Below are 27,276 nucleotides of genomic sequence, written 5' to 3'. Positions count from 1 at the left end.
TTTTTTTTTCTTCTTTTTTTTTCAAAACCCATAGAAATAGAATTTTAGAGAGTGGGGCAAAATGACCGGAAAGTGGTCAATAAAATCATCATCATTAATCTCATTTTATTTCGAACCACGGATTTTACGGCCGCGGTTCCTTCAAAAATTCAGCCAACGTACAATGAGTATAAAAAAAAATATTTTTATTAATAAAAAAAATGATTTATTCTATACAGAGAAAATTATAAGTAGAGCCTCGACTTAGCGATAATGGAAGCAAACGGTTCATTACAACAGACCACACATATTAATACTCATAATAGATTCTCGTGATACTTATTAAACATATATACGTGATATTGATATATACAATGCATTTTGATGAAGACTTAACGAGAAAATAAATAGGAAGGGCACAACATAAAAGATATTTTATGGAATGCAGATGAAAATATTCTCAGTGGTCCTTAATGTAAATGTCAATGTTACTGTACCTTACAGATTCTTATTCTACTCTATTTCCATTCAATTCCATTATACTCTGTTATATTTTATCTACTGATTAAGCTCACATTGTATCTTTATGTCTTCGACACAGCTTTAAATTAATGAAGACGGTGAATCAATGAAGCTTCATATATATCTGTTCTTTATCAGGCTCAAACTTCAATTTATTGTTATAATAAATACGTTTTCATCCACCATTAATTGACATACTTTGTATTTATTAATAATAAAAATAATAATTGATCTATTTATTGAAATAAAAATTATTATATTGTAATATTATTTCTTGTGCAGCAATAAGTGTCTTTTGCTGCAAGTCATTTGAGTTCAAATAACACAATACGTACATGTATGAAAATAACGGACGTCCGTATGTCCCACACACATATATATATATAAAAGTAAAACAGAAATATATTTATATACAAGTCGACTGTCAATTAGAGTTGCACGTTTACGATACTTGCAATCGATGCTTTATGACTCCTGCATGCCAACGATGACCAAACTTTATTACTTTGCTTACAAAAAAAAAATATATATATATATAAATATATGAGAATGTAACTTTGAATATTACTCTGTAAAAAATTGGTGAATACGGATTTTATTTAAATTCAAATTTTCTCCGACATTCGGAGTTTTGAAGTTTTGAAAAAAATCGCTTGCGTACGGAGTGAGGCGGGAGTTTTTCTTCAGTAGTGACTTCGGAGTCATGTGAATTTAATTTTAAGCCGCATTCACTCCGATTCAGAGTTTTAATATTAAAATCAATTCCCTCTAGGAGTGAATTTTTTTCTAAGTTCCACAAAATCGTACACTGATTTAATTATAAAAAAGATAAATTAAAATTAAATTTCCCGAAGGTCAAGTGCGACAAAATGCATTAACACAAAAAATAAATAAAAAAATAAAATAAAAGCGAGTCATGACCTTTTGCAAAATAAGATGGTATCACGTGCGAGTTTAATCAGTTTCAGCATCACAACTCGGATGTTTATTATTCAAGTTCTATATTTACCTGAAATGTAAACCTGAAATTATTAAGAATAAACAAAGAGTGTGTTAAGCATTTGGATAAATTACCATAATAATTTAAAAAGTTGCCCGAAATGGGTTTCGCATACTCCATTAAGTTTATTTTGCTCTTCAGTGGCCATTAAAAGCGATCTTGGTGTCTCGTAGAAGGGAGGCTTTGAATGTGTCAGCCAGCAGCAGCTCGGGGATGCAGTGCCAGCAATATTTCGTCTATCGTAATTGATATGCCCGCACACTGCGAAGAAGAACAAACAATTTGAAGAAGAGTAAAGATAGAAAGAGATGACAAGATCGGGGTAGGGGAATCGGATTAAAACTGGTAGTTTGAAGTAGTAAATTTCTTCTTTCTTCTTGCTCTTTATAGAATACTCGAATCCACTAGCATCCACTCCAATACTATTATGTACAGATACTCTAGTGCTCTTGAACTCTTCACTTCTAACAAAACCGCCTCTACATCTAGTCGATAGTCCTGTCTGCCCTGTCCTATCCACAACCACGGGGTCCGTTCAGTTTCTCTTTAGTCTTCAGTCATCATCACGCAGGCGTACACCTCGCACTCTCAAACGTTCCCGCGTAATTTTTTATATTTTAATTACTAATATCTACAGTTTTTTTTTATTATTTTGTGAATTTTCAATTTTTTTTTTGTGAAATTATTTTTTTTTACTGACAATGAAGAAATTATTTTTAAGTACTTGTCTATTTTTATTTCTGGTAAGTCAAAAAAAATTTTACTTATGTACTATTTTTTAAAAAATAATTAATTAAGATTTAGTCAACTTCATAAATTTTTTTGGAGTAAACATGAAATTTTTTTTTAAATTTTAATTATGGTCATATTCATTAATATTTCGTATGTACAAGATATTTTCAAGTACGATCCTGAAGATGACAGACAATTAAATATTTTCAAATTTTTTTTTTCAACAAATAAATTACAAAAAAAAAAGTGAAAAAATGCACATGTAGAAAATTTGAAAAACTACAGGTGCAATTTTTTCAAATATTTTTTTTTTATAATTTACCATTAAAAAAAAAAATCAAAAAATTATCAGACCTCGGCTAACTTCAGTATCATTTTCAAGTAGTGATTAATTTTTTTAGTATTACTACAAATTTATTCAAAAAAAAAAAAAAGTAATGACGGGTTCATTGACTTGAATTAATGAAGATGTGTCATAACTCTTCAAAATGATACCTTAAAAAAAAGTACTAAAAGTATAGCCTACCACGTAACGCTGAAACGTCTGTATGACTTGAATCAACAACGAGACTGTCACAAATACATACACCACAAAATAATATGTAATGAAAGACAAAACTATTCGGCACCGAGCGGAATAAAAAAAACCCGAGTGTCGGTTCCGTTGGACATTATAACAAATAAAAATCTAAATACATTATGTACATATACATATTTATGTATTCAATGTCGGGATGTTTCCATGTTAATGTATCCCGCTCAACAAAAGCTCAGCTCAGAAATCCTCATCAGAGAAATTATTTTTTAATAAACATCAAAAAATCCTCATCCTCATTGCTGTCAAAATTAATATTTATATATACCAGCAAAACACAATCGATTTCCATAACAAACAGCTACTCTTAATCACAATATTAATTATCAAACTGACTTTCAAATTAAGAACTCTAATTACTGTAAATGCGCACGCAAATAATCTAATAAATAAATAAATAACGGCATTTAAAACGCGGCCTTTTAAAACTTCACCCATGCTCCTGTTCAACAAATTTAATTACACATTACATATTAATATAAATAATACATAATATATAATATATTATTAAATCACATTACAAACTCGTTATTAATCATCTTCACATTCCGCTCGGACGTTTTTTAAAAATATAATATAGTCTAGCAGTTATAATAATTGCAGCAAAAAAACCAACCGTAGACTTTTGCTTTTACCGATAACCCATTGACAGTTAAACTTTTTTTAATAAAATAATTAAACAACAAACAAGACTTTAAACTGCTCATATTAATCTTATTTTTTTTTACTTAATCTCTGACTTACGGGGTTCGCACGAATGCGAGCATAGTACTACTTAATATGTATATGTATTGAAAATATTCACATCCGCAAAGATGTGATTATTAGATCTCCACAGGAAGATACTTATAGATAACGTCGGTGTGCATTATAAGTTAACTTACTCAATGTATTATGCTCATATATATACACATATTCATATACTTTGATACATATACTGCAGCTACTTATGTCTTATCGTCCTTATATATATATATATATATATATATATATACAATATATATATATTGAGTTGTACTTCTTTCTCTTACTCAAATGATAAATGACTATAGATAATCATAAGTAAAAAGTATATGAAGAAGCTTCCGTGGTAGCAAATAGTTATATATATATGTATATATGTGTATGTATGTATGTACCGTGATATTACTTCTTTTAACATGTTCAATCATTAATAAATGTACACTTTTGCTACTCTTCTACTCGCAATCTCTACCGTTATTAGTTAAAATTTTTTTTTCTAATTTTTTCAATCGATTTTTTTTTATTTTATTATCTAACGGTTGTAAGTGTAAATCTACGCTAATAATTCCCGGGTATTTACTATGGTTCCTTTTTTTTTTTTTAATATCAATGAAAGTTTTTATTGAGTCAAGGTCTGTTAAAATGATTTGTATTTTTATGTCGGTTTTTTATTAAAATGTAAAAAATGAAATTGCCAAGTGGTTTTTGTTATATTTTTTACAAAAGTAAGTGGGAATGGGCAATTTAGAGGAAGGATAATTTTCGCATTCTCTGACAATGTTCTGCTTGATACTTTGGTTATTTTTAAGTAAAGAAAAGTATGAGAAGGAGGAGGAGGAGGAGATAGAAGGAATAAAGTAGCTGTAGGAAAGTAAGGAGGATGATGATGGAGGCGAAGACGAAGAGGAAGAAATAAGTTAAAGGTACAAGGTAATGGCTGGAAAAAATACTGCCAAGAACATTGGATTATTTTCTACACTGCAGTGCTATTACTCCACTACTCCACTCTCATCAGAAATATTATGAGATGGTATAGAGAAATGGCATACGCCCGGAAGGTATTACTTGCTCGTTATTCACGCTTATGAAGAATTTCTTAACATGGAACTATTAAATTAGCTTGATAAAATGTCTGTAGGAAAATAATAAAACCCATAGAACTATTATTATTATTTTAAATAATTTACACTCCGATATTTTGTAAGTAACCACCCAATCACCGTACTGTAGATATTAATTATAAATTATCCGCGGTAAGGTAAAAGACATTAAACCCGATCAGTACAATTAGTCGCTCACTTTAACTGATTAGTGTTTTTATAATTTTTATAGAAACAAGTTTCAAGTAAAAAAGTGATTGATAAATAATTAATTGTGAGTCTACATATATTAGAATATAATGTATCAAAGTATTTTATAATAGATTATAAATTCGAATTAAGTGACTGTTTTAAAAATCGCGCTCATTCGAGAGTGTTTTACTTTAACGATCGTTCGTTAGATTAAATTTAGGTTACGCCTCAAGAAAATTTTTACTTGCCCTCATAAATTTTTTGCATCACAAATAGAAAAAAAAATTTTTTTGAGCCGAGAAATTTTTTTTAGTTCTATGGAAGTTTTTGTTTTCATTTTATAATACGAAATTTTTCTTGCGCCAAGAAATTCTTTTTTCTGGGTATGTTCGATACCCGTGTCAAAAATAAAACTTGATTTAGACTTGGTGTACCAAGTCGAAATTTGAAGCCGTTTTTCACAAGACAAACTCGACTTTTTTTACTGAGGTATGAAATATATTAAGTTTTCGCCTTGTTTTAGACTTAACTGGCTTACTTAGTCACGATTTAAGACGAAAAAGTTGAAATCAAGTCGAAATTGACTTGGTTTAGACTTATTCGACTTAAATTATAAGGCGACAGAGTCAAAACTACGGTGAAATAATTTGTATATATTAAGGCGAAAGTAAGGCGAATAAATGACTTTTTTCGACCTGGTTTAGCAAGTCAAAAGTAAGATGAATGACTATTGTGCTAGAAGTAAAGACGAATACGTTCAAACTAAGATCAAAAAAGTTCAAAAAGTTGAAAAAAATTAAATTTAAGCCGAAAAAGTCGAGATCTTATCAAAAAATCGTCGGCAAATCGATAACTTCAAAAGAAAATAAGGCGAAGCGAGTCTGAATCAAGTTTTATATTTGACCCGGGTATATATTTTAAATTTGTGAAAATTAAACAAAGTCATATATTTTATAAATTATTCTCCAAATCAATAAACTTATAGTTCAATTGATGTTGTCTTTGAGTGAGTATAGGGCCGTGTTGATCGAGTAATGGGACACGACTTTTAGTGAGTGATCATGGGGACTTTATTTAAAAAATTAATTATCGTCATTATTCTTAAAACTAAAATTTTATTCTAGTATCCAAAGTTACAAAAAATGACTAAAAAAAAATGGTTTTTCTCATTTAAAATTTATATTGAGTGGTTTAATGAAAAGTGACCGGGTAATTGGTCTTTTGTCTCTCTATCAAATATAATTATATTTATTTAATTTATCAGTAGTTTCTAAAAATAATTATAAATTTATACAATCGATTAAACATTCGCAAATGTATTGTATTTATATATAAGGGTAGAAAATCAGGACAATGCAGTGAATCACAATCACAATGCCAGCGTATATTTGTGACTGTCGTGTGTTAACCGCAAACAATGCAGCTGAGATTTGTGGGTTACCTCTGTCTCTCTCTACATAAATATATATGTCGGCTCCAAAGCTGTTTAGTCGGATATGCCATAGGGTTATCCGCTGATCAATAAACACTTTGATAAATGGATTAATCGCCTAAATAAATTTTATCACCAGCATAAATATTCAAATTTATTATTTATAATTTCATTTTTAAATTTCACTTTTATACTTTATTCACATTAATAAATAATTTTCATCGTTAACTTTAATGTCCGTCATTACATTAATTTAAAATTTATAGTAAAAAAAATTTTTTAATTAAAATAAAAAAAAAAACCCGCTCGGGATTCGAACCGGCAACCGCGCGCTAGGAACATAAATAATTAGACGAGATAATTGAAGATAAAAAAATTTGTTTTACTATTAAATTTTATGACAACGAGTATGTAGAGCTATTCTACAATAACGATCGATAATTATTAAATTTTAAAAATATCTTTTCATAAATATGTTACCAAAAAAAAAATGATGTATGGGAATCCCTGTGTTATTTATTTCTATAAATTACTATGTTCACAAAATGTGTAGGTAGTTATGTCGTATAATTAAAGTACGCTGCGGTGTAAAGCTTGTGTAGTATAAATATATATAGTAGTATTATTAAATAATTCTGAGACACAAGTAAAACTTGTGTATGAAAAAACAAGAGCGAAGGGTCGTGATTATTAGGCGTTCAACTCACTCGGGCTCGTGGAAAGAAAATTCATAGACTTGAAAAGGAATATTATAGAACTTTTCTGTATTTTATATACACATATATATAAATATACAGTATATAAGAGGCGGATGTTACTACCGTCATTCCAGCGGCGTTATTGTTCTCCCAGGCGAAGGCTCGCGTAGATGCATCGGGTGATTATCCAAAGAAAAGTATACGCCAAGTCTCTGGGCAATCGCGGGTTTTACAATTCCATCTGTATGATCCAAGGACACTGGGAAGATCTCCAAAGAGAAAGAAAAATAAATAGAGAGAGAGAGAGAGATCAGTAACAGTAACAAGTCGATACTCAAACTCTTTATCTTACGCTCTCTTCCTCATTTTATAATATTTTTTATCTTATTTTATTATATTTTTTTCGATTTATATATGAGAAAATCTAAAAAAGGGCATTCCTGGCTTGTTTACAAGTTCAATGCCACGAATCCATTTAATTCCTTAGAAGTCAATACAAAAATGTCTTTGGCTTCGCTCTTTGCTACATATCTACGGCCATCTGTGTGCAGAATTTTAATTTTATTTTATTTTTATAAATCAAGTATTCATTTATTTTATATAAATTGCGTCCGATCGTCTAATCATTTTATTTTAAATGAGGAAGATATTTTGTGCCGGTGTAGAGATAATTTGTGGTCATCGAGGTGGTCCTTCAACTTCTTGGCACTGCTGCCGTTCAATATTTATAATAATATATATATGTAATATTCATATATATAAATATTGATGATCGAAAGTAAAAAGTTTAAAAATTAAACGAGATACAAAATAAAAAATGTATTTTTATCTCAGACAAAATCGTTTAATTTTCAGTTAATTAAATTTTATTAACAACTGAACCATAATAATATCAGACAGAAGTAATAAATAAAATTTCATATTAAATATACAAATGAACGGCGTTACAAACTGATGGGTTTTCAAATAGCAGACGATAAATCAGGAAGTTAAACATCAACTAACAAGTATATATATATATAAATATATACAGCAGAAGATATGTGTATAATATAATAACTGAACGTGTAGCATGCGTTGAACGAGAGGGAGGAAGAAGTTTATGCAAATGAATAAGACGGTGCACGATCTTGTAAAATCATGGAAATCGTATGGATAGAAATCCTCTGTATCCCGGAGGTTTATTTTCTCAAACTCTTCTCGTCTTTTCATTTTATATTTATTTTCTAATATACTTATACACTTAAACTTTTTAAAACTGAAACTCTTCCTCTTCCTATTTCTTCTTTAGCTTTTCATCTCTCTTAGCTTCTATTCATGCTCAGTTTACCTCCATACAACATTTTTTTGTACATGTATACATATTACATCAACACACTCGATTCCTTTACCCCTATTATATATATTTATATATGTACCTGTCCTGTGAGTACTGTGTGCTGTATGTTCATAATGTCTACCTCTATCCTGACTGACGCATGATAACGGTGCACGCACGATATGTTGCGCAACTTATCTCACATCATTACACACAATACAAATATAAATATAATTATAATATTTTATATATATGGATTTTTTAAATTATTGACATTACACTGCAAGAAATCAGAAGTCAGTTCGGAGTCTCTACGGATTTTATTTAAATCCGAATTCCCGCCACTTGAAATTTCGGAGTAGTGAGATTTTATTTAAATCCGAATTCACTCCGATTCAAAATTTCGATAGTAAAATAAACTCCGGAGTAAATTTCACTCCGAGGGAATTAAATAAATAAACAGTCATCGGTTTCGCATTCACTGCGGATTTAATCCGCGTTCACTCTGCAAATTTTTTACAGTAGGGGAAGAAATATAAAAGTAATCTGGTATATTAATTTCATTCATTCATTCATTTTAAAATAATTTTTTAAAAATTCAACTCTCGTTGAGTCGTTGATTTGAATTTTTAAATGTCACTTAGAATTTAATAACAAAAGTACTGAAAAGAGATAATTTTTTTTTATGAATAAAAAGCAATTTTGAACAGTGAGAATAAAAAAAAATGTTACTGCAAAATGACAGTATAATATATGTCTATGTATATGTATATAAAATAAGAGTTCGTCACACTCTTTAATGAGAAATATAGTGTAGTGTTAAGAAATAATCATGACATTGTTTGTAAATCCTGAGAAACCGGGAAGTGATTAACTTTAACAGAGCGTAAGATCGCAAATATATACAACAAGGGATGAGTTAACTAAAATATATATCATGAGTTGAAAGAATGCAATGTTAAAGTACATTACATCAAGTGCAAGTACTGGCAATCACCTTGCTTGGCATGAGAATGCACTTTCAGACGCGTAATCAAGTGGCGGAAATGTCGAACACGTGTTACTAGACATACAAAAAAAAAATATAAAACACTTTTATTGTTATTATTATTTTTTATTTTTATTTACTCAATTTCTATCATTGATAATTACTATTGTTATTGTAAACTATAAAAAAATCGGGAGTCAATTTGGAGTGACTGTGGATTTCATGCAACAAAATCTCGGAGTGAACGCGGATTCAAACCGGAGTCAATGCGGATTTAAATAAAATCCAGATCACTCCGTTGGAAGAACAAACTCCGAATTTACTCCGGAGTGTAAGCGGAGTGATTTTTTACTCCAGAACTGTGACGGAGTGAATTCGGATTTAAATAAAATTCAAATTCGCTCCCAATTTTTCAGAGTAAATCCATCACTTGAAATTAAAAAAAAATTTACTTGCATACGGAGTTAAAATGGAGTTTTTTTTCAGCTCCGTGATCTGAATTTCACTCCGAGATGATTAAATAAATAAAAAATCATCCACTCCTGAATTTTTTTACATTGTATACTAAACAAGTAACTCGCAATTCAAAAGTAATAACCGATAGTTATACTTATAATTATATATTAGATCCATAAAATTAACATTAGTATGCTAATTGCCCTCTACAGTAAATGATTCATCACTCTAGTACCTCGCATAATAGCTCATGGATATTTTTTCCCATTAGTTATTTCATTGTTATTAAAAAATATATATCATTTTTTATGTATCATTGTTGAACTAATTGAGTAATTAAATAAATTAAATTTAAATAACTTATTCTCAAAATAGTTTGTTCGTCAGTGAGTTAATTATTTTTTTATTTTTTTAAAGGATTTAACAGTGACAACACCAGCAATAGGATCATTGAAATTAAATGACGAGTGCACGCGAGATAAAAACTGTGAGAACATTGAGAACAGCCGTTGTCATTTGGGATACTGTCGCTGTCAACCCTTTTACGCTGCATACAATGAAACTCGCTGTGTTGAATGCAAGTATAATATAATATAATATAATACCCGACATTATTATAACAACACTCGAAATAAAAATATATAATAACGGGATCAAACATCAGACGTCAGACATCATAGACCCATCACTTTTTTGAATCCTCTACTAATGAGATTAACAATAAATTATATTAATATTTATGTAGGGGAGGGGGGGCAGAGTGGGCCCCTTAAAGAAAATAATTATAATATCATTCATTTTTTTTACGCGTTTACTTCTTTTTAGTCCCTTGATACTTATTTTCATTTCATTATACTGCGTCAATTAAAATTGAAAAATCGAAAATTAGGAGCAGAGTGGGCCTTCCAAAAAATATCGGATTTGATATTTTTTATTCTTTACACGTGTGATATTTGCAAATAACTATGAAACAATTGTATTTTAATAATATAAAAGTAATTTTAATAGTCTGCTACGATATAACTTTAAAAATGATCCTGAAGTTAGCAGACAATTAAAAATTTTGTGATTTTATTTTGAACAATTAAATTTGAAGAAAAAAATAAACTGAAAAATGCACATTTAAAAATTAAAAAGTCTATAAGTGCAATTTTTTTAAATATTTTTTTTTTTTATAATTTATCGTCTTTTAAAAAATCAAAAAATTATTAGACGTCGACTAACTTTAGTATCATCTTTAAAACGTAATTTTATTATCTTTAACTTTCTTAATAAATTATATTCAATCAACAGTTTTGGTGCTCTATTTTAGCCCTCATTATATAAAAAATTTCGATAAGCTTATTATCCGTCCGAATTTATTGGCGTATAGAAAATTTTGAGGAGCCCACTTTGCCACCATATTTTTTGAAGTTTTGGAAATTTTAAGGGACCTACTTTGCCACCTTCTCGCCTATATTGATACTAAATTTAAATAAAATTAATGACAGTGTAAAATTTAAATCTACGCCCTTTTATTATACGGTAATTGTTGAGAAGTAATTAGATATCATAATATGTAAGTTCCGTTTTATTTTTGAGGTCAATAACGAGATTGTAGGATTTCATGTAATTAAAACCTCTAAGTAGCATTAAATTAAAGGTTTTATTTTTTTAATAACGAGGATAAGTAAGATATTTATTATTATTGTTATTATTTTTTCCTGGACTAAACCACCATTATTTTTTCGCGGTTCTTTTCTGTTATATATTGAATTCACTCATAGAAATTATTATTATTATTATTATTATTATTTTTATTATTTGCAGCAACGTTGTTAGGAAATGATTGCTATGTTTCGGAGCAATGTTCAATGAAAGTTGCAAAAAGTGCTTGTTTAGATGGAGTTTGTCGATGTGAAGACGGATATTTACAATTTAGAAGGCATACATGTTTGACACGTAAGTTTATTTTATTAAGTAATGTATAATTAATATAGTTTTTTAACAATAATTATATTACGATACCTAACAACGCGGCTTTTTAAAACCTAGATCCATTAAATACCTAACGGAATTTAAATTACGTATGTTATTTTCCTGTCCATAAGTACAATGATTTATAATTAATAGTAATTAAATTTCAATTAATTATATTAAAAAAAAACAATGTATATATGAGTAAATTTATATCATGAAAAATAAATATTTATATTTAATGTACAGTTTTAGGATTGAGATGAAAAAAAGGAGAAATTTCAAGGTCACTGATTAATTATTTAATATTAATATCATCAGTAATTAAAAAAAGAACAATCTGGGGTATAATGGGCTCTTTTAAAAAATAAAACAAAATTTTGTGAGCAAAAATTTAAATAAAATCATGAAAAAAAAAAATTTTTGATGATTACAAATTTAAAAATTATTACTGGCCTGACTTTTACCGTTAAAATATTATTTATTTATTAATAGTAATTAATTAATTAACTTATTTATTATTAATACTTGATACCAATACTAAAAATAATAATAATAAATAATTAAATTAAATTTTCAGCCGCAAAACCAGGGCAAGTTTGTTACAGCCACGATCACTGTCGTCTTTGGGACAGCGACACACACTGTGACTTTTTAATTCCCGACTTGTTCGGTCGCTGTCAGTGTACCGCGCCAATGAAACGTGACGGGGAAATTTGCCGCCCAAACAATCTCGTTATCCCCCCAGTTAATTCATCAAATAATCCCACGAGCAGTCCAAACAATTTCTTCGACGATTCAACGCAAATGGACTCAGACAGTGCTTTCAGCCAAGGAAACCAACCAGAAAGCAATAACGATACCGGTAATACTTCTAAGAGGATATTTCACAACTTTTTTTTTCCAATACCAACAGCACCAATAATAATAATAGCGATAATTATTACAATTACACTAGTCCAATAATTTTTTTCCTCTGCCTTTGTAAAGTCAATCAACAAACATTTTTTTAATCTCTAAATTAAGTATAATAAAAAAAAAGATAACAATAATAAAAATTATGGTATAGGTGTACAGATTTCATGGCTGAAAAATGCAACGCGTTTATTATCAACATCTGTGACGCCACGATTGCCAATAAATTTAGTGACACATCCAATGTATCGCACACCGCGGCCTCATCATGAAGACACTAATGAGTTACCAGAAGATAATGACGCAGTAATAATTGACGCTGATACGATAACTGAATTAATTCAAACAACAACACCCGCGGGTAATCCATTAAAAAAATATCAATTAAATGAAATCAAAGCCAATTAGATTTATACTGCAACTAAAATTTTTTTTCTTCAGTACCAACGAAAGCAGACCGTCATGAAACAACAACTTCGACTGCAGTAAGTCTTGGACTTGCTTGCAAAAATGATCTTGAGTGTCGTATGGCAGATGCACATTCGCGTTGCATAGACGGAGTGTGCGACTGTGCTATTCGTGGAAACGGAAGCTTACCATGTGGTGCAAAAAGAACAGGATGTCCAGTTGGTACATTTCAGTGTCGCGGATCTGGTACTTGCATCAGTTGGTTCTTTGTCTGCGATGGGAGACCCGATTGTGGTGATGGTTCTGACGAGGAATGCGCTACCGACCAGTGTCCAAATCAAGCGTTTAGTTGTAAAAAAAGCAAAGTATGTATTTCAAAGGCTGGCCAGTGCGATGGCAGAATTGACTGTCCTAATGGAGAAGACGAGGAGGGCTGCAAAAATCGACGACGTTAGTTATCATTTTTGTTGTAATTTGTTCACTTGAAAATTTATTTATTTATTTTTTCCTTTATATTCAGGATGTCCTGAAGGGAGCTTCCGTTGTAATAGCGGACAATGTTTACCGGCATATGAATTTTGTAATGCTGTAGTGTCGTGTCGCGATGGAAGCGATGAGCCACGTGGTGCGTGTCGCACTCGTTATCGCGGACGTCTTTCAGCAAGAAACTGTCCATTTAGGTGTGCTAATGGCCAGTGTAGATCAGACGCTATTACTTGCAGTGGACGTGATGGATGCGGTGATAATTCTGATGAAATTAATTGCTCTGTTTGCAGTAAGTCTATCATTATTTACTTACTTACTTCAGTCAACTGTCTAATTTAATAATTAGTATCTTATATTATATATATTACGAGTGTGCGAATCGAATGATTTGATGATCGATTTATCCGAAAATTTTCAAATTATCTGTGACTTTCGAAATTACTTGATTTGAATCGAGAAAATTCTGATGAACTTTCAAATATTCAGTTTTTATTTAATGGAGAGATTGGATTTTAAAGTTAATAAAAATAATTATTTCGAAGATTCGTGTCTGAGTTTTATTTAGATCTGACAAAAATTTGAATTATGGGAAAAAATATAGAAATTTTTAGTCGTTTAACAAAAAATTTTGGAATTATTCGTAAATTTTTTAATAATTCAAATAAATTGAAAATTTTAATCGAATATTTCAATTCGTAAGTTCGAACTATTCGCACATCTCTCTCTCTCTATATATATATATATTAGACTGTGCCAAATGAAATCGATATTTTTTTTTTTTCGGTCCCATACGAAAATTAGGTTGTCTCACTAAAAAAAAAAATCCTGAAAAAATTTCAGCTCGATATGTCTATTTTTCAGTTAGCGCTCGCGTAAATAAGAATTTTCTAATAAAATTGTTTTTTATCCCAACTTAATATTTTACAACTCATTAAATATAACTGATTAAAAAATGGCCAAGGTGCCATTTTGTAGGGAATTCAATTCTCTACAAAAGGAACTTTTGATCGAATGAAAAACATCAGCCAATTTTTTTCTGCAGCCATTTGAACCTAATTTTTTTTCAAAATTTACATTTATTTTTACTATTAAACGCTTAGAAAACTATGTTGCTATGTGTGAAACTTATTGAATTCAATTTCTCTAGGAACCTTTATGATCCCAAGGAATAGTTTTCATACTTAAAGTAATAAAACTAACATTAAACTATTGATATTATCGATATTTCTAACAAGACTTTTTCTTCGTTTTGACATTTTTTGCATTTAATCTTTCTAGTAATTTTTATCTGCATTAGAATATCGTCCATAATTGTAATTTTGAAATTCTCATACTGCTTATCAAAAATTATTACTTTAAGTATGAAAACTATTCCTTGGGATCATAAAGGTTCCTAGAGAAATTGAATTCAATAAGTTTCATACATAGCAACATAGTTTTCTAAGCGTTTAATAGTAAAAATAAATGTAAATTTTGAAAAAAAATTAGGTTCAAATGGCTGCAGAAAAAAATTGGCTGATGTTTTTCATTCGATCAAAAGTTCCTTTTGTAGAGAATTGAATTCCCTACAAAATGGCACCTTGGCCATTTTTTAATCAGTTATATTTAATGAGTTGTAAAATATTAAGTTGAGATAAAAAACAATTTTATTAGAAAATTCTTATTTACGCGAGCGCTAACTGAAAAATAGACATATCGAGCTGAAATTTTTTCAGGATTTTTTTTTTTAGTGAGACAACCTAATTTTCGTATGGGACCGAAAAAAAAAAATATCGATTTCATTTGGCACAGTCTAATATATATATATATATATATATATATACTCATAGTTATAATTCCTCTACTACCTTAAAAAGATCGGTAGTCTTTCCATAATGAAAATAACTGGTTACAATAAATTACAAGTTTTTTACCTTTAATTTAATGAATTGAAATAATTAATTAATACCAAGAATTTAATAGATCGTTAATTTCTGTAATTAAGAATCAAAGTTTTAAAAAATGAAGTAAATTAAATTTTTTTTTTCATCATAAAATATTTTTTTTACATAAAAATAAATAAAATAGTTAAAAACTAACGAAGTTTGAAAATTTATTATAAATTTTCAAACGATTAAATGAAGTTGACTGTGATAGCAGTATTAAATATGATAAAAACACCGGATGCTGCTATCAACTGAACATTAAAGAGGAATTATAATGAAATGTATAATAAAATAATAAAATATGATTTAATTGACAATTAAAAATTTTTCCAGAATGTCCAGCAGTCGCATAAACTTTCAAATAAACGGACTATTTATTTTTTATTTAACATGCCAACGCGCATATAAAGAAGACAAGTAATATTTTTTTTTACTCCATGATTTGGTAAATATGTATATGTGCAATTAGCACGTATGACCAAAGATATTAAATCGATTCATTAACCAGACAAAGAATCTCCAATTTACGTATTTTTATAAAAAATTAATAATAAATACAAATTAGTTTTAATCTATTTTTTATTATACTTAAAATGTATATTTAAGGATATATTAGTTATATTTTTTATACATTATAAATCATAAATTTTCATATAAAAAACTTATTTCAATTTATGACTGAAATAAATAACCTTACATTCAAGATAAAAAAACTATAAATTGTGTGCATAAATTTTATCGATTATTTCCTGAACTGTTTTCAAAAATTTTTCTCTCGATATCAATAAATAATAAATAAAATTTTTCTCTCCATAAAAATAAATAAGTGGCAACGTCTATCCATATTAATTTTAGTGTTTATTGCGACCTACGTCATCTATTTCGACTGACAACTATTTTTATACATTTATATTTTATAAATAATGTTAAGCAATACTTATATATATATATAACAACTATTTTTAATTATTCATAGAAAATATAAGCAGTGTAAAGATTATATAATTTAAATAAATAAATCAATAAAATTAATATTTATAAGAATAAAAATTTATTTTTTTACTGATGATTTTATTTTTTAAATTTCACTTGAATTGAAAAAAATTTTCAATTCAAAAATTTTAGCGAATGAAAACAATTTAATAAATATTAAATTATTACAAATCTTTAGCGCAAACATAAAATGTCAGTTAAAGGTCACCAAGAAAGTAAAGAATAGAAGTAAACAATCGATAGCGATCTATATATAAACTATTATTAAGGAAATATATGATATATAATGCTGCAATTGCAGAATAACAGAATATTTTTTTTTTAAATTAACACTAGACTATGGGTTAGAACAACATTTTACACAAATTTTTGTTACTTTGACATTTATCACACGTGTAAAAAAAATAACACAAAAAAATGTCAATACTTTCTGCTATCGGTTCTAAAAATTTAAACATTCAAATGTTATCTGCAACACACGTGAAGTGCTGATTTAACACTTGTGTTATTTTGATATTTATAAAAATATATATAGATATATATAAGCTTAACAAGTGACTACGGTAAATTTCACACATTCTTTGTGTAACTTTAATAAATTAACACACGCGCTGTGTTAAAATTACATTTTAAAAGTGTTAAAACTGTATGCCCTGGTGGAAATTTTTCGGAATTTTCTCTGAAAAACTCAGTTCTAAAATTCTAAAGAGTTTTTCCGAGTTATTCAGAGAAAAGTCCGAAAAATTTCCACCAGGGTGTGAACAGTATCATGGAGTAAAAATTACTTTTGTTTCAATTAACATTTTTTTGTGTTAAAAATGAACTGATAAAATAACACACAAGCAGTATGTTAAATTAACACACAAAAATGTTAAATATTTAAAATATACTTTTCTTCACACAAATACGAAAAATTAACTGTATAGAAAATTATAGATTTGAATAGAGAGAGAGTACAAGTGCCGTTTTTGGCCACTTGGAAAATTTAAATAAAATAATTTTTAAAATAGGCTACGACATAATTAATTTTTAAAATGTCTCCGAGGATACTTTTATCACTTTATATATTAAAATGAAAATTTTATTTTACACTTTTCATTAATTAAAATAAAGTATTAAACGTCAAAAAAACGAGCAATGGCCACAATGCTGCTTCTACCCTATTTGAATTTATATTTAATTTAAATAAAGTAGCTTGAGCTAATAATAACAAAATCAAGGAGATATTACATTTGTATTTGTGATTATATTTTAAGTATTTAACAAGCTCAATCATATGTATATATATATATAGAGTAAAGTATAAAGTACACGATACATGCGACATAACATTGCGTCTGCGTTCCGACGTGTACTAGTAATGCCGTCAATACTCAGTACGTCGACGCTGAGGGATAAACGTTCTGTTCTTACTCAGTAAAACGACGTAACGTCAACGTGAAAACGTGCTGACATTTAATTTACATTTATATATATATACATATATTGTTTAGTCTTTCTCATGTTGTTTATAAAAAATTACTAGCAATTAAGATATTAAATAATTAGTGAAATGCTTGAATTTTACAACGTACGTTAATTTTATATTTTTTATTTATTATTAATAATCAGTGTCTTGTTTACTTCGATAAACGACCAATACAAATATAATTAAAATGATATTTGATAGTTTATAAATATGTGGATTTTTTTAAAATTGTGGATAGAAATTTTTAAAAAATATCAGTGACGATTTATAAATTTTATATTTTAGTTGTTTATTTAAATAATAATTTAATAAAAAAAATTAAGTACTGAGTGAATAGAGACTTAGACAGTTATTTATTAGTAATTATTGAAGGATTAAAGTATTAACTTCTTTGGTAATTTATTTTGGAGCGAATAATAAATAAATATTTTGTGAGACTGAATTTTATGAAGGGAAAATATTTTAATTAAAATTTAATTTATGTAAAAAAAAAAATAGATGTAGAGAAGTGACATTGAAATTTATGATTTGAAAAGATTTCTGTCCAGTTGGGTCCAGTTTGCATTAGTTCAGTTAATGTTAATATCCGCAGTTTACTCAATGTATTAATTTCATAATTTTTTAAAATTCAAAATATATGAGTGTGAATGTAGCTGACGATAAAGTTAGCAGACATTTGACAATATTTGGATATTTTTTAAGAAGAAAAAAAATATTTTGAAAAATTGCACTTATAGTTTATTAAATTTTTTACATGTGCATTTTTTTAGAAATATTTTTTTTTTTATTATTTATCTGTTAAAAAAATTTATTTAAATTTCAAATGTCTGCTAACTTTACTGTCATTAATGTAGCAGACGTCAGATAAATTTAAAATTATTAATAAACAGAGTAAATAATTAATAAAATTAAATTAAAAAAAAATCCGCATTTAGAAAATTTTAAAATTAATGAGTGCATTTTTTATAAATATTTTTTTTTAATTATTTACTCTACTTATTTATAATTTTAAATTTGTCTGATGCCTGCTACATTCACTCATAAAAATATTCCAATAAAATTTGCCTGATGTAATTTTCAAAATTAGTATTTTAACAACAAAATAAAATAATTTTCAGAAAATAAAAAGAAACATCGATAAGTTTTCTAAAACGGAAGTGGTTTCCAGAGTTAGTGACAAACATTTGATTACCCGGTTGTTAATTAGAGTTTAATTATTTTGATTGACAGAAATAATTTTGCTTTATTTAAAACGAAATTCATTTACTTTCATTGTGTTAATTAATTAATTCATGATGAGATACATGAATGACTACATGAATATATACATATATGTATCTGTTCTATTTAATTATCATATATTTTATGACGCTGATAAATTTACAAGTAAAAGTTAATGTCCAGTAGAGATATATATTTTTTATTACTCAAAGTAATAAAATATTAAATGTAAAATTTCAAATTATTTATGAATAAAAAAAATTTAATATTCAATTAATAGAAATTTTATTTTTAAATAAATAGAAAAAAATTATTCGTCGTCTACAAAAGTGTTCACGGCGATTAAAAATTTAATTTAAATTTACAGTATAATTATTTTAATCAATTTTTTATCATTGTTTATATTCACCATAACGTACTCAATGTAACTGTTTTTTAACCAGTGGAAAATCGATCATATTAAATATTTTGTCGTCAGAGAATTTCTAACTCTCCCTTCAGATATGTTTTAAATTTTATCCACCTGTTTATAAATTTAAAATTTAAATACTCATAAATATTTTTTAAATATTTTATATATATATTGTTTAGATTTTTACGCAAATAAAAGAAATAATTACAAAGGAATCATTCGTTAACGCTTATGTCATCGAAAAAAAAAAAGTACTTAAAGATGTCAAGAACGAGCGAGTCTGCAGAAAATTCCAGGACTTCAATTACCGATAACATTTAACGGCTTACGGTGATTGAAATATTATATTTAAAAGATTTTAAAGATCCATTTACACGTCAACATGACGAATACTTGAGTATACAATAATACTGAATACTAACAATAATATGTGGAAAGCAAAATTTTTACGTGTCATTGAGTGCCTTAAAAAAAAGCCGGGGATTGTTATTTTATTACTCCCGTGTCTACTTGTCGTGACACTTTATTATATTTCCGGCAAATATTCAACACTAGAAAATTACTTTCCCGAAAAATTCTACAATCCTGACTATGGTAAACTATTATAAATTATATACGCATATGTGCAATTAAGTAAATTTTATGATTTATGTAGAAAGTTGATTAAATATATTTACAGAGATTGTGGATGGCTATTTGGTATGGAGTCCAAAGTGCCATATGCTGTCAGAAAACCCCATGGACAATAGTATATCAAAGTATGTGAAGAAGAAAAAATTTGAACCCTGTTCATCTAAGCCCTTGCTTACTTTGATAGTGAAAGAAGCTGATGGTAATTACAGTATGGTGATAAATTCAAAAGCAGCCAAAAGTTATAGTAAATTTATTTGTTGTTGGTCATCTATTGTTAGAGTCGAGCCAACTAAACCACTTACAGATCTCTGGGATTCGAAAATCAAGTAAATTTTTTAAATAATTTTACTAATACTACACTGTAAAAAAACGGAAGTGAATTCAGAGTAATGAAGGATTTTATTTAAATCTGAAGTCACTCGGAGTTCCGCAGTAAAAAAATTAATTACGCCGATGGAGTAAATAAGGAGTTTGTTTTTCCACTGGAATGATTTCGGAGTGTCAATTGAAATAAACTCCCCTTCAGAGTGAATTTTACTCCAAGGGGATTGAATAAATGAACAAACTCCGCATTTACTCCGAAAATTTTTTACAGTCGGGTTAAATTTTATCCTGAGTACTTTTAACTTTTTGGCCTATAGGGTAACGAGACCAATAGCGAGGCAGATAAGAGAATTTTTAAGTTTTAGTAAAGCATTTAGTTATAAAACAGTGACATATTAAATTCAAAAAATTGATAGGCTTTAAAATATATAAGAAATTTGAATAAGGGTCGGAAGTTCACAAAAATTAGCAACGAGAAAAAATTTTTTGTACTCTATCAACAGAAACAATTTCTGTCCCGCTATTGGTCTCGGTACTCTAGTTTTAAAAAATTACCCAAATTTAGTAACTTACCCAAGTGATTTAACCCTGATTAAACAACTGAATTTGACCGAATTACAAATTTTAATTCTGTTATATTCTGTCGAATTCCGCAAAACAGAATTCAACTGAATTGAAAATTTGAATTTGAATTAAACAGAATGAAACCGATTTAAAAATTTCAAATTCGTTTTAATTCAGTTCAATTCGGATTCAGAACCAGAAATTGGAGAATTATTTTCGAATTAATCAGAATTGAACCGAATATAATTATTTAAATGCGTTTTAATTTAGACAAATTCTGGTTTTCCTGCCGAATTAGACAGAATTAATTTTTGTTAGGTACCGAATTAACAAAATTTATCTGAATTAAATAGAATTAATAATTTAATTCTGTTTAATTCAATCGAATTCAGTTGTTTAATCAGGGAATTTACAATTTAAATACTTTGATACCCCTTTTTACCCAACTCTCTAATATTTGAATTATGCAATTAAAAAATGACTATATATCTAATAAAATTATTATTTTAATTGCAGTAAATCACATTGCGAAGATTTCGACGATAGGGTTCGATTACCAGCAGACATAGAAACAGTTATGGTAACATGTAGATCAAAAGACAAACCAAAGAACAAAAAATCTAATATACTTTATGAAAATATTCACGCAATAGTAAATCCTATGAAATTAAAAAATTATACAGATGCGCCTGAATTAAATAATAAAAAAATAAGTGTTCTTGTATTAGGTATCGATAGTGTATCGCGATTAAATTTTTTACGTAGTCTTCCGCAAACGGGTAAATATTTACGCGAAACGGGGTGGACTCACTTGGCGGGTTACAACAAAATGGGCGACAATACATTTCCAAATTTGATGGCAATACTGACAGGACAAAACAGTTCCGCGGCGTACGCAAATTGTCGTCCAAAGGAAGCCTACGGTTTAGACAACTGTTCGTTTCTGTGGTACAATTTCCGGCGAGCTGGATATGTGACAGCATACGGAGAAGACGACAGTACTCTCAGTACATTTAATTACCAGAAGACAGGGTTCGTTGATCCACCAACGGATTACTATCTACGGCCTTACATTGTCGCTGCTGAAAAATATTTGAAAGCAAAACACAAATATGGTTCCGAGTATTGCACTGGACCAGAGTTAGCTGTCGATCGTATTTTTAATTACGCATTAGATTTCGCTGTTACGTTTTTGGACAGACCGTATTTTGGTTTTTTCTGGACTAACTCAGTAACTCACAATGATATGAATGGAGCGTCATCATTGGACTCACATCTGCTGGATCAGCTGGAGTATCTTGAGCGACGAGGTGTCTTCAATAACACGTTGGTGATATTTCTCAGCGACCATGGAATGCGATGGGGTGATATTAGAAATACATTTATCGGCTGGTACGAAGAGAGACTGCCCTTTGTGTATCTGCGAATACCAGACTCTTTGAAGAATCAAAACAATGAGGACAGCAGTCTGGATATCATTCAGGCATTAAAAATAAACGAGCATCGATTAACGTCACCCTACGATTTGTACGAAACACTGCGAGATATTTTGGAACGCGCGGGAGGCAAAGCAAATTCAAGTTCCGGTTGTCCCAACTGTCAAACTCTTTTGAAACCTGTACCCTATGAACGGAGTTGCGAGGATGCTGGAGTGTCTCCTCACTGGTGCACTTGCACGGCATTCAATCCCCAATCACCCACCAGCAAAATCGCCCAACAAGGCGCCAAAACTTTTCTTTCGTACGTCGAGAGTGTTATCAAAGACTACAAAAATCATAAGGGGAAACGTCTCTGCGCCAAACTTAAAGTCAAAAAAATTCATCGTGTCAATCAAATAATTAATTTGGACAACTCAACCAACAGCATACCGGAAACAACAGATACAGATAAATATTTTTATTTAATTGAACTGAGTCCCGGTGGCGGTTTGTTTGAAACAACGGTACTATTCGACAAAAACGGGGGTTCAAAAATGACTGAAGAAGAAGTCAGTCGCATAAACTCATATGCCAAAGATTCAAAGTGCTTAGATAATGGTTTCAAAAAGTATTGTTACTGTATTAATTAATAATTTATAATTCCAAAAAATAGTTATAGTCAGTATATTTATAAAAATACTTTATATATAAATATATATGTATACTTCTCAGTGCCGATAAATTGTAGGAAAAAAAATATATATATATTTGAGAGCAATGATATGACAATATATAATTTTTTCAAGCAAAAATATATGATAATATATGTAATGATTTTCATGTAATATAAAAATAATTAAGTTCAATTACAGTATTATTAATTGAAAATATTATTTTTACAATTAAAAGTTAGTATTATTATAAATAAAGTAACAAGTGTTTTTTTTTCTGCTATACTTGAAATAATCGGTCACGGTCTTTTTAAATTAACGATAAAAAATTTCATACACCGGTAAGTCTGTTATCTGCTTAGCGCAACGTTTTAATTTAGAAACTTTGATAAGAATATTTATTCAGCAAAATACAGTTTAAAATAATTATTAAAATTTTTAATACGTGACAGATTAATTGGATTATTCCAACGGAGGATTAATATGAGTTATTTATTTCAATATGGGTTCAATTTTTATAAAAGAAATTTTAACACTATCAATTTGGTAGTTTTATTTTCTTACGCTACATTTTTTATTTACATAAAATTTTACGTGATAAACAATTCGGAGCCTGGATTAAGTGACGTCGAGGAAATTAATGTGAGAGAAAATTTTTATTCTATACAAGAAAATAAATATCTTGTATGGAGTTCAAAATGCCGTCTACTGGATAAAGATCCACTGGATGAAAGTATCAGAGAATTTATTCAGCCTGAATATTTTGAGTCGTGTTCATTGACGGATTCGTTGCTTAGTTCGATTGTTAAAGAGGCGAGTGGAAATTATAGCATAGTTATAAATAAAGAAATTGCGGATATTTACAAAATATTGCGGTGCTGCTGGTCGTCAATTTTAAAAAATAAATCTGAGAAGGCTGTGAATGATTGGGATGTTAAATTTAAGTAAGTAATTATTTTTTTAAGTTAATTAAAAGACTCATACCCGCGAACTTTTCTGAGTGGGATTTTGAAAATAGTCACTTAATTTAAATTTATAATAAATTATAGAATACTTTGATCAGTTAAAGTGAGCGACTAATGCTACTGATTGCGTCCAATTTATAAATATATTTTTTAAATTTGATTTAAGTAATGAATTTAAATTTCAAATTTTTTTTACTAGCGTGTCACCTTGTCAAGACTTTGAGGATCGAGTGCAATTACCAGAGGACGCAGAAATAGTAAAAGTTGTTTGTCGATCTAATAAAAAATTTAGCAAAAAAATATTAAAAGTTGCATATGAAAATATCCATGCCATAGTGAATCCAAAAAAAGTCAAAGATCGATTCCAAAATGTCGTCCTGAATAATGCAGATACAGAAAACAAAAAAATAAGTATTTTTGTGTTGGGTATAAATGGAATATCGCGTTTGAATTTCATGCGCAGTCTTCCTAAAACGGTGGAATTTCTACAACAAAAGGGCTGGACAAACCTCGTGGGTTACAATAAAATGGCTGATGACACGTTTTCGAATATCATGGCAATCTTAACGGGGCAAAATGCTTCCTTAAGTAACGCTTATTATAAATCTGAATCTGAAGGCCTAAATGAATGCCCATTATTGTGGAAAAATTTCAAACGAGCTGGTTATGTGACAGCTTATGGTGAAGACATTTCTTATTTAGACTCATTAAATTTTCGTAACAACGGATACGTTGACCCACCAACTGACTACTACCTCAAGCCTTACATTGTGGCTACGGAAAATTTGTTAAGACCAAAGTACAAATTTGGAGAACGTTATTGCTCAGGACCAGAGTTAACTGTTGATCGGGTTTTAAATTACGCATCAGATTTCGCTAGGGCGTTTTTGGACAGACCGTACTTTGGTTGGTTCTGGATTAATTCAATCCCTCATGATGACATAAATGGACTGTCATCAATGGACTCGCATTTGCTGGATCAGCTGAAGAATCTTGAGCGAGATGGTGTCTTTCATAATACGCTGGTGGTATTTCTCAGCGACCAGGGAACACGGTGGGATGAAATAAAAAATAAATTTATCGGCTGGTACGAAGAGAGGCTGCCGTTTGTGTATCTGCGAGTACCAGATGCATTGAAAAATCAAAACAATGATGCCAACAGTCTGGATATCATTCAGACACTAAAAGTAAATGAGCGTCAATTAACGTCACCTTACGATTTGTACGAAACACTGCGAGATATTTTGGAACGCGCGGGAGGCAAAGCGAGTCCTAGCTCTGGTTGTTCATTATGCCAAAGTCTTTTGAAGCCTGTAATCTACGAACGCGAATGCGAAGATGTCGGGGTGTCGCCTCACTGGTGCACATGCACGGAATTCAGCCCACAATCACCCACCAGTGAAATCGCTCAACAAGGAGCTCAAAAATTCTTATCACACATCGAGAGTGTGATAAAAAATTACAAAAATGAAAAAGGCAAACGGTTGTGCGCGGAATTAAGTATCGAGAAAATTCACCGTTTTGATGAGATTATTAGTATGAAAAGTAACAATACGAGTACTAAGAAATATTTTTATCAGATTGAAGTAGCACCGGGTAATGGAATGTATGAGATTACAATGAACTCTGATGTAAATAAAAACTTTGAAGTTTCTCCTCATGAAATAAGTAGAACTAATTCTTATGAAGTCAGTGCGAGTTGCCTTCCACATCTTGGTTATAGGAAATACTGTTACTGTATTAATTAATTTATATTTATCCAATAATATTCAAATATTTTTTTATGTCCAACATATTAAATATAAGATAGCAATAATTATTAATATTAATAACCGCCAAAATTGTAAATTTAATAAATAAAAATTTATTTAAAGCTCCAACATTTTTCAATGTTATAAAAATTTTTGTCTATATATATATGTATAGATAATATATACAATAATAAGTATATTAGAGTTATTATATATAAAGTACTCTATATATTTTTTAATAAATATTATTTATACACGGAAAAAAATAGGTGCTGCAACAGGACAAAATGAAGCAACAGGAGCAAACACCTAAATGTATTTTTAATGATCCCTCGAGTAATTGTAAAGGCCCAAAGGCCATCTGGAAACACTTTTCCATAGAAAACTACCGAAACTAATCATCAACAAAAGTGTACGTGGAATAAGTAAGCGGTAAATGAATTTTAGTGAATAATTTTTACACAATCTTAAATCCCTTACTTTCATTTTAAGTGCACTTTTGTCGAGACTTCTTGGCATCATAAAGCAAATAGACAAAAATAGATTTTAATGACGAAATAGTCATTAAGAACATAGGGGCGAGCCCTTACCGCTCTCCTAAAGTGAAAATCATAGAGAAAGGGAAAGGACCCATAGGACCCCAAAACAATACATCGAATAGACCAGATAGGAAATTATAAAAAGTGTCGTTGAACTAAAAATCGACACAGTTCGGCACAGTCCAGTTCAGTTCCGGGTCAGTAAGGACAGGAAAACTCAAGTGTTCTCACACTTGATTTCCATACTAGCTCAGCACTAGTTTCCTTTTTTTAAACAAGTGTTTTCACACATAAGTTCATTCAATCATTTTTATTCAAGTGTCCTCACACTTAAAGTTATTCAACTATTTTACAAGTGTCCTCACACTTAAATTTATTTAATTATTATCCAAGTGTTTCCACATTTAAGTTCATCAACATTTCACGAGTATTTTTGTTAGTAATATCAATTCAGCTAATAATTATTTAAGAAAATAAATTCAACGACAAAATAAATTTATATAACGCGAATAGCACATTAGAATCAAGGTAACCTACTAGTAAATCAATCAAGTTGCTGCGACTTCAGGTATTGTAATTCTTAAATAATTTATTTTTTATACGAGACAAATTATTTTATATTCGAATTAATCGGTTTTTGAGTTATTGAAATCAATCTCATGGTGACGATTTTATAGTGAAATTCAAATTCATACTAACTAGTGTCGGCTGATAGCCTCCTATCATACAGATAAATCCAAATTCATAATATCTAGTGTCGGCAGGTAGCCATCGAGTACTTTTATAGAATAATTTTAAGTTATCGTATTCATATCATTAAAATTTTAATTTGTAAACTTCTATAATTGTAAAACTATTTTTTCGGTCTTAA

General features: G+C 29.1%; 3 protein-coding genes and 1 long non-coding RNA gene across 5 annotated transcripts; 3 read left to right on the top strand and 1 right to left on the bottom strand.

The window, feature by feature from the left end:
• Positions 1–137: 137 nt before the first annotated feature.
• LOC130667553 (uncharacterized) lies at positions 138–3,513 on the bottom strand. Of its 2 annotated transcripts, XR_008989859.1 has the most exons (4): positions 2,760–3,513; positions 1,576–1,762; positions 837–1,510; positions 138–733 (listed from the first exon to the last, which is right to left on the bottom strand). It is a non-coding gene; the product is annotated as an uncharacterized LOC130667553 (long non-coding RNA). The 2 variants fall into 2 exon arrangements; XR_008989858.1 differs by having other exon boundaries at positions 138–1,510; positions 2,760–3,508.
• On the top strand, positions 1,949–18,009 carry LOC130667548 (vitellogenin receptor-like). Its single transcript, XM_057469195.1, has 8 exons — positions 1,949–2,244; positions 10,174–10,333; positions 11,566–11,697; positions 12,293–12,577; positions 12,782–12,988; positions 13,069–13,485; positions 13,556–13,810; positions 15,780–18,009. Exons 1-8 carry the CDS (start codon positions 2,203–2,205, stop codon positions 15,797–15,799), a joined length of 1,518 nt encoding a protein of 505 aa, XP_057325178.1. The 5' UTR covers positions 1,949–2,202; the 3' UTR covers positions 15,800–18,009.
• A 1,846-nt stretch (positions 18,010–19,855) lies between these two features.
• LOC130667547 (uncharacterized) lies at positions 19,856–23,269 on the top strand. Its single transcript, XM_057469194.1, has 3 exons — positions 19,856–20,134; positions 20,220–20,499; positions 21,578–23,269. Exons 1-3 carry the CDS (start codon positions 19,969–19,971, stop codon positions 23,127–23,129), a joined length of 1,998 nt encoding a protein of 665 aa, XP_057325177.1. The 5' UTR covers positions 19,856–19,968; the 3' UTR covers positions 23,130–23,269.
• Positions 23,270–23,448: 179 nt separating this feature from the next.
• On the top strand, positions 23,449–25,988 carry LOC130667546 (uncharacterized). Its single transcript, XM_057469193.1, has 2 exons — positions 23,449–24,094; positions 24,315–25,988. Exons 1-2 carry the CDS (start codon positions 23,634–23,636, stop codon positions 25,861–25,863), a joined length of 2,010 nt encoding a protein of 669 aa, XP_057325176.1. The 5' UTR covers positions 23,449–23,633; the 3' UTR covers positions 25,864–25,988.
• The last annotated feature ends 1,288 nt before the right edge of the window (positions 25,989–27,276 follow it).

This window comes from Microplitis mediator, chromosome 5 (genome assembly GCF_029852145.1).
Source record: "Microplitis mediator isolate UGA2020A chromosome 5, iyMicMedi2.1, whole genome shotgun sequence".
NCBI lineage: Eukaryota > Metazoa > Arthropoda > Insecta > Hymenoptera > Braconidae > Microplitis > Microplitis mediator.
The sequence above is the reverse complement of the archived record's forward strand: the minus strand, read 5'-3'. Positions and strand labels throughout refer to the sequence as shown.

Excerpts from the sequence above, each read along its gene's own strand:
- LOC130667548 (XM_057469195.1), top strand. The coding sequence starts at position 2,203 with ATGAAGAAATTATTTTTAAGTACTTGTCTATTTTTATTTCTG. Across the intron at positions 10,334-11,565 it reads TGAAACTCGCTGTGTTGAAT|CAACGTTGTTAGGAAATGAT; the intron begins GCAAGTATAATA and ends TATTATTTGCAG. Across the intron at positions 13,486-13,555 it reads GGGCTGCAAAAATCGACGAC|GATGTCCTGAAGGGAGCTTC; the intron begins GTTAGTTATCAT and ends CTTTATATTCAG.
- LOC130667547 (XM_057469194.1), top strand. The coding sequence starts at position 19,969 with ATGTGGAAAGCAAAATTTTTACGTGTCATTGAGTGCCTTAAAAAAAAG. Across the intron at positions 20,135-20,219 it reads ATTCTACAATCCTGACTATG|AGATTGTGGATGGCTATTTG; the intron begins GTAAACTATTAT and ends ATATATTTACAG. Across the intron at positions 20,500-21,577 it reads CTCTGGGATTCGAAAATCAA|TAAATCACATTGCGAAGATT; the intron begins GTAAATTTTTTA and ends TTTTAATTGCAG.
- LOC130667546 (XM_057469193.1), top strand. The coding sequence starts at position 23,634 with ATGAGTTATTTATTTCAATATGGGTTCAATTTTTATAAAAGAAATTTT. Across the intron at positions 24,095-24,314 it reads GATTGGGATGTTAAATTTAA|CGTGTCACCTTGTCAAGACT; the intron begins GTAAGTAATTAT and ends TTTTTTTACTAG.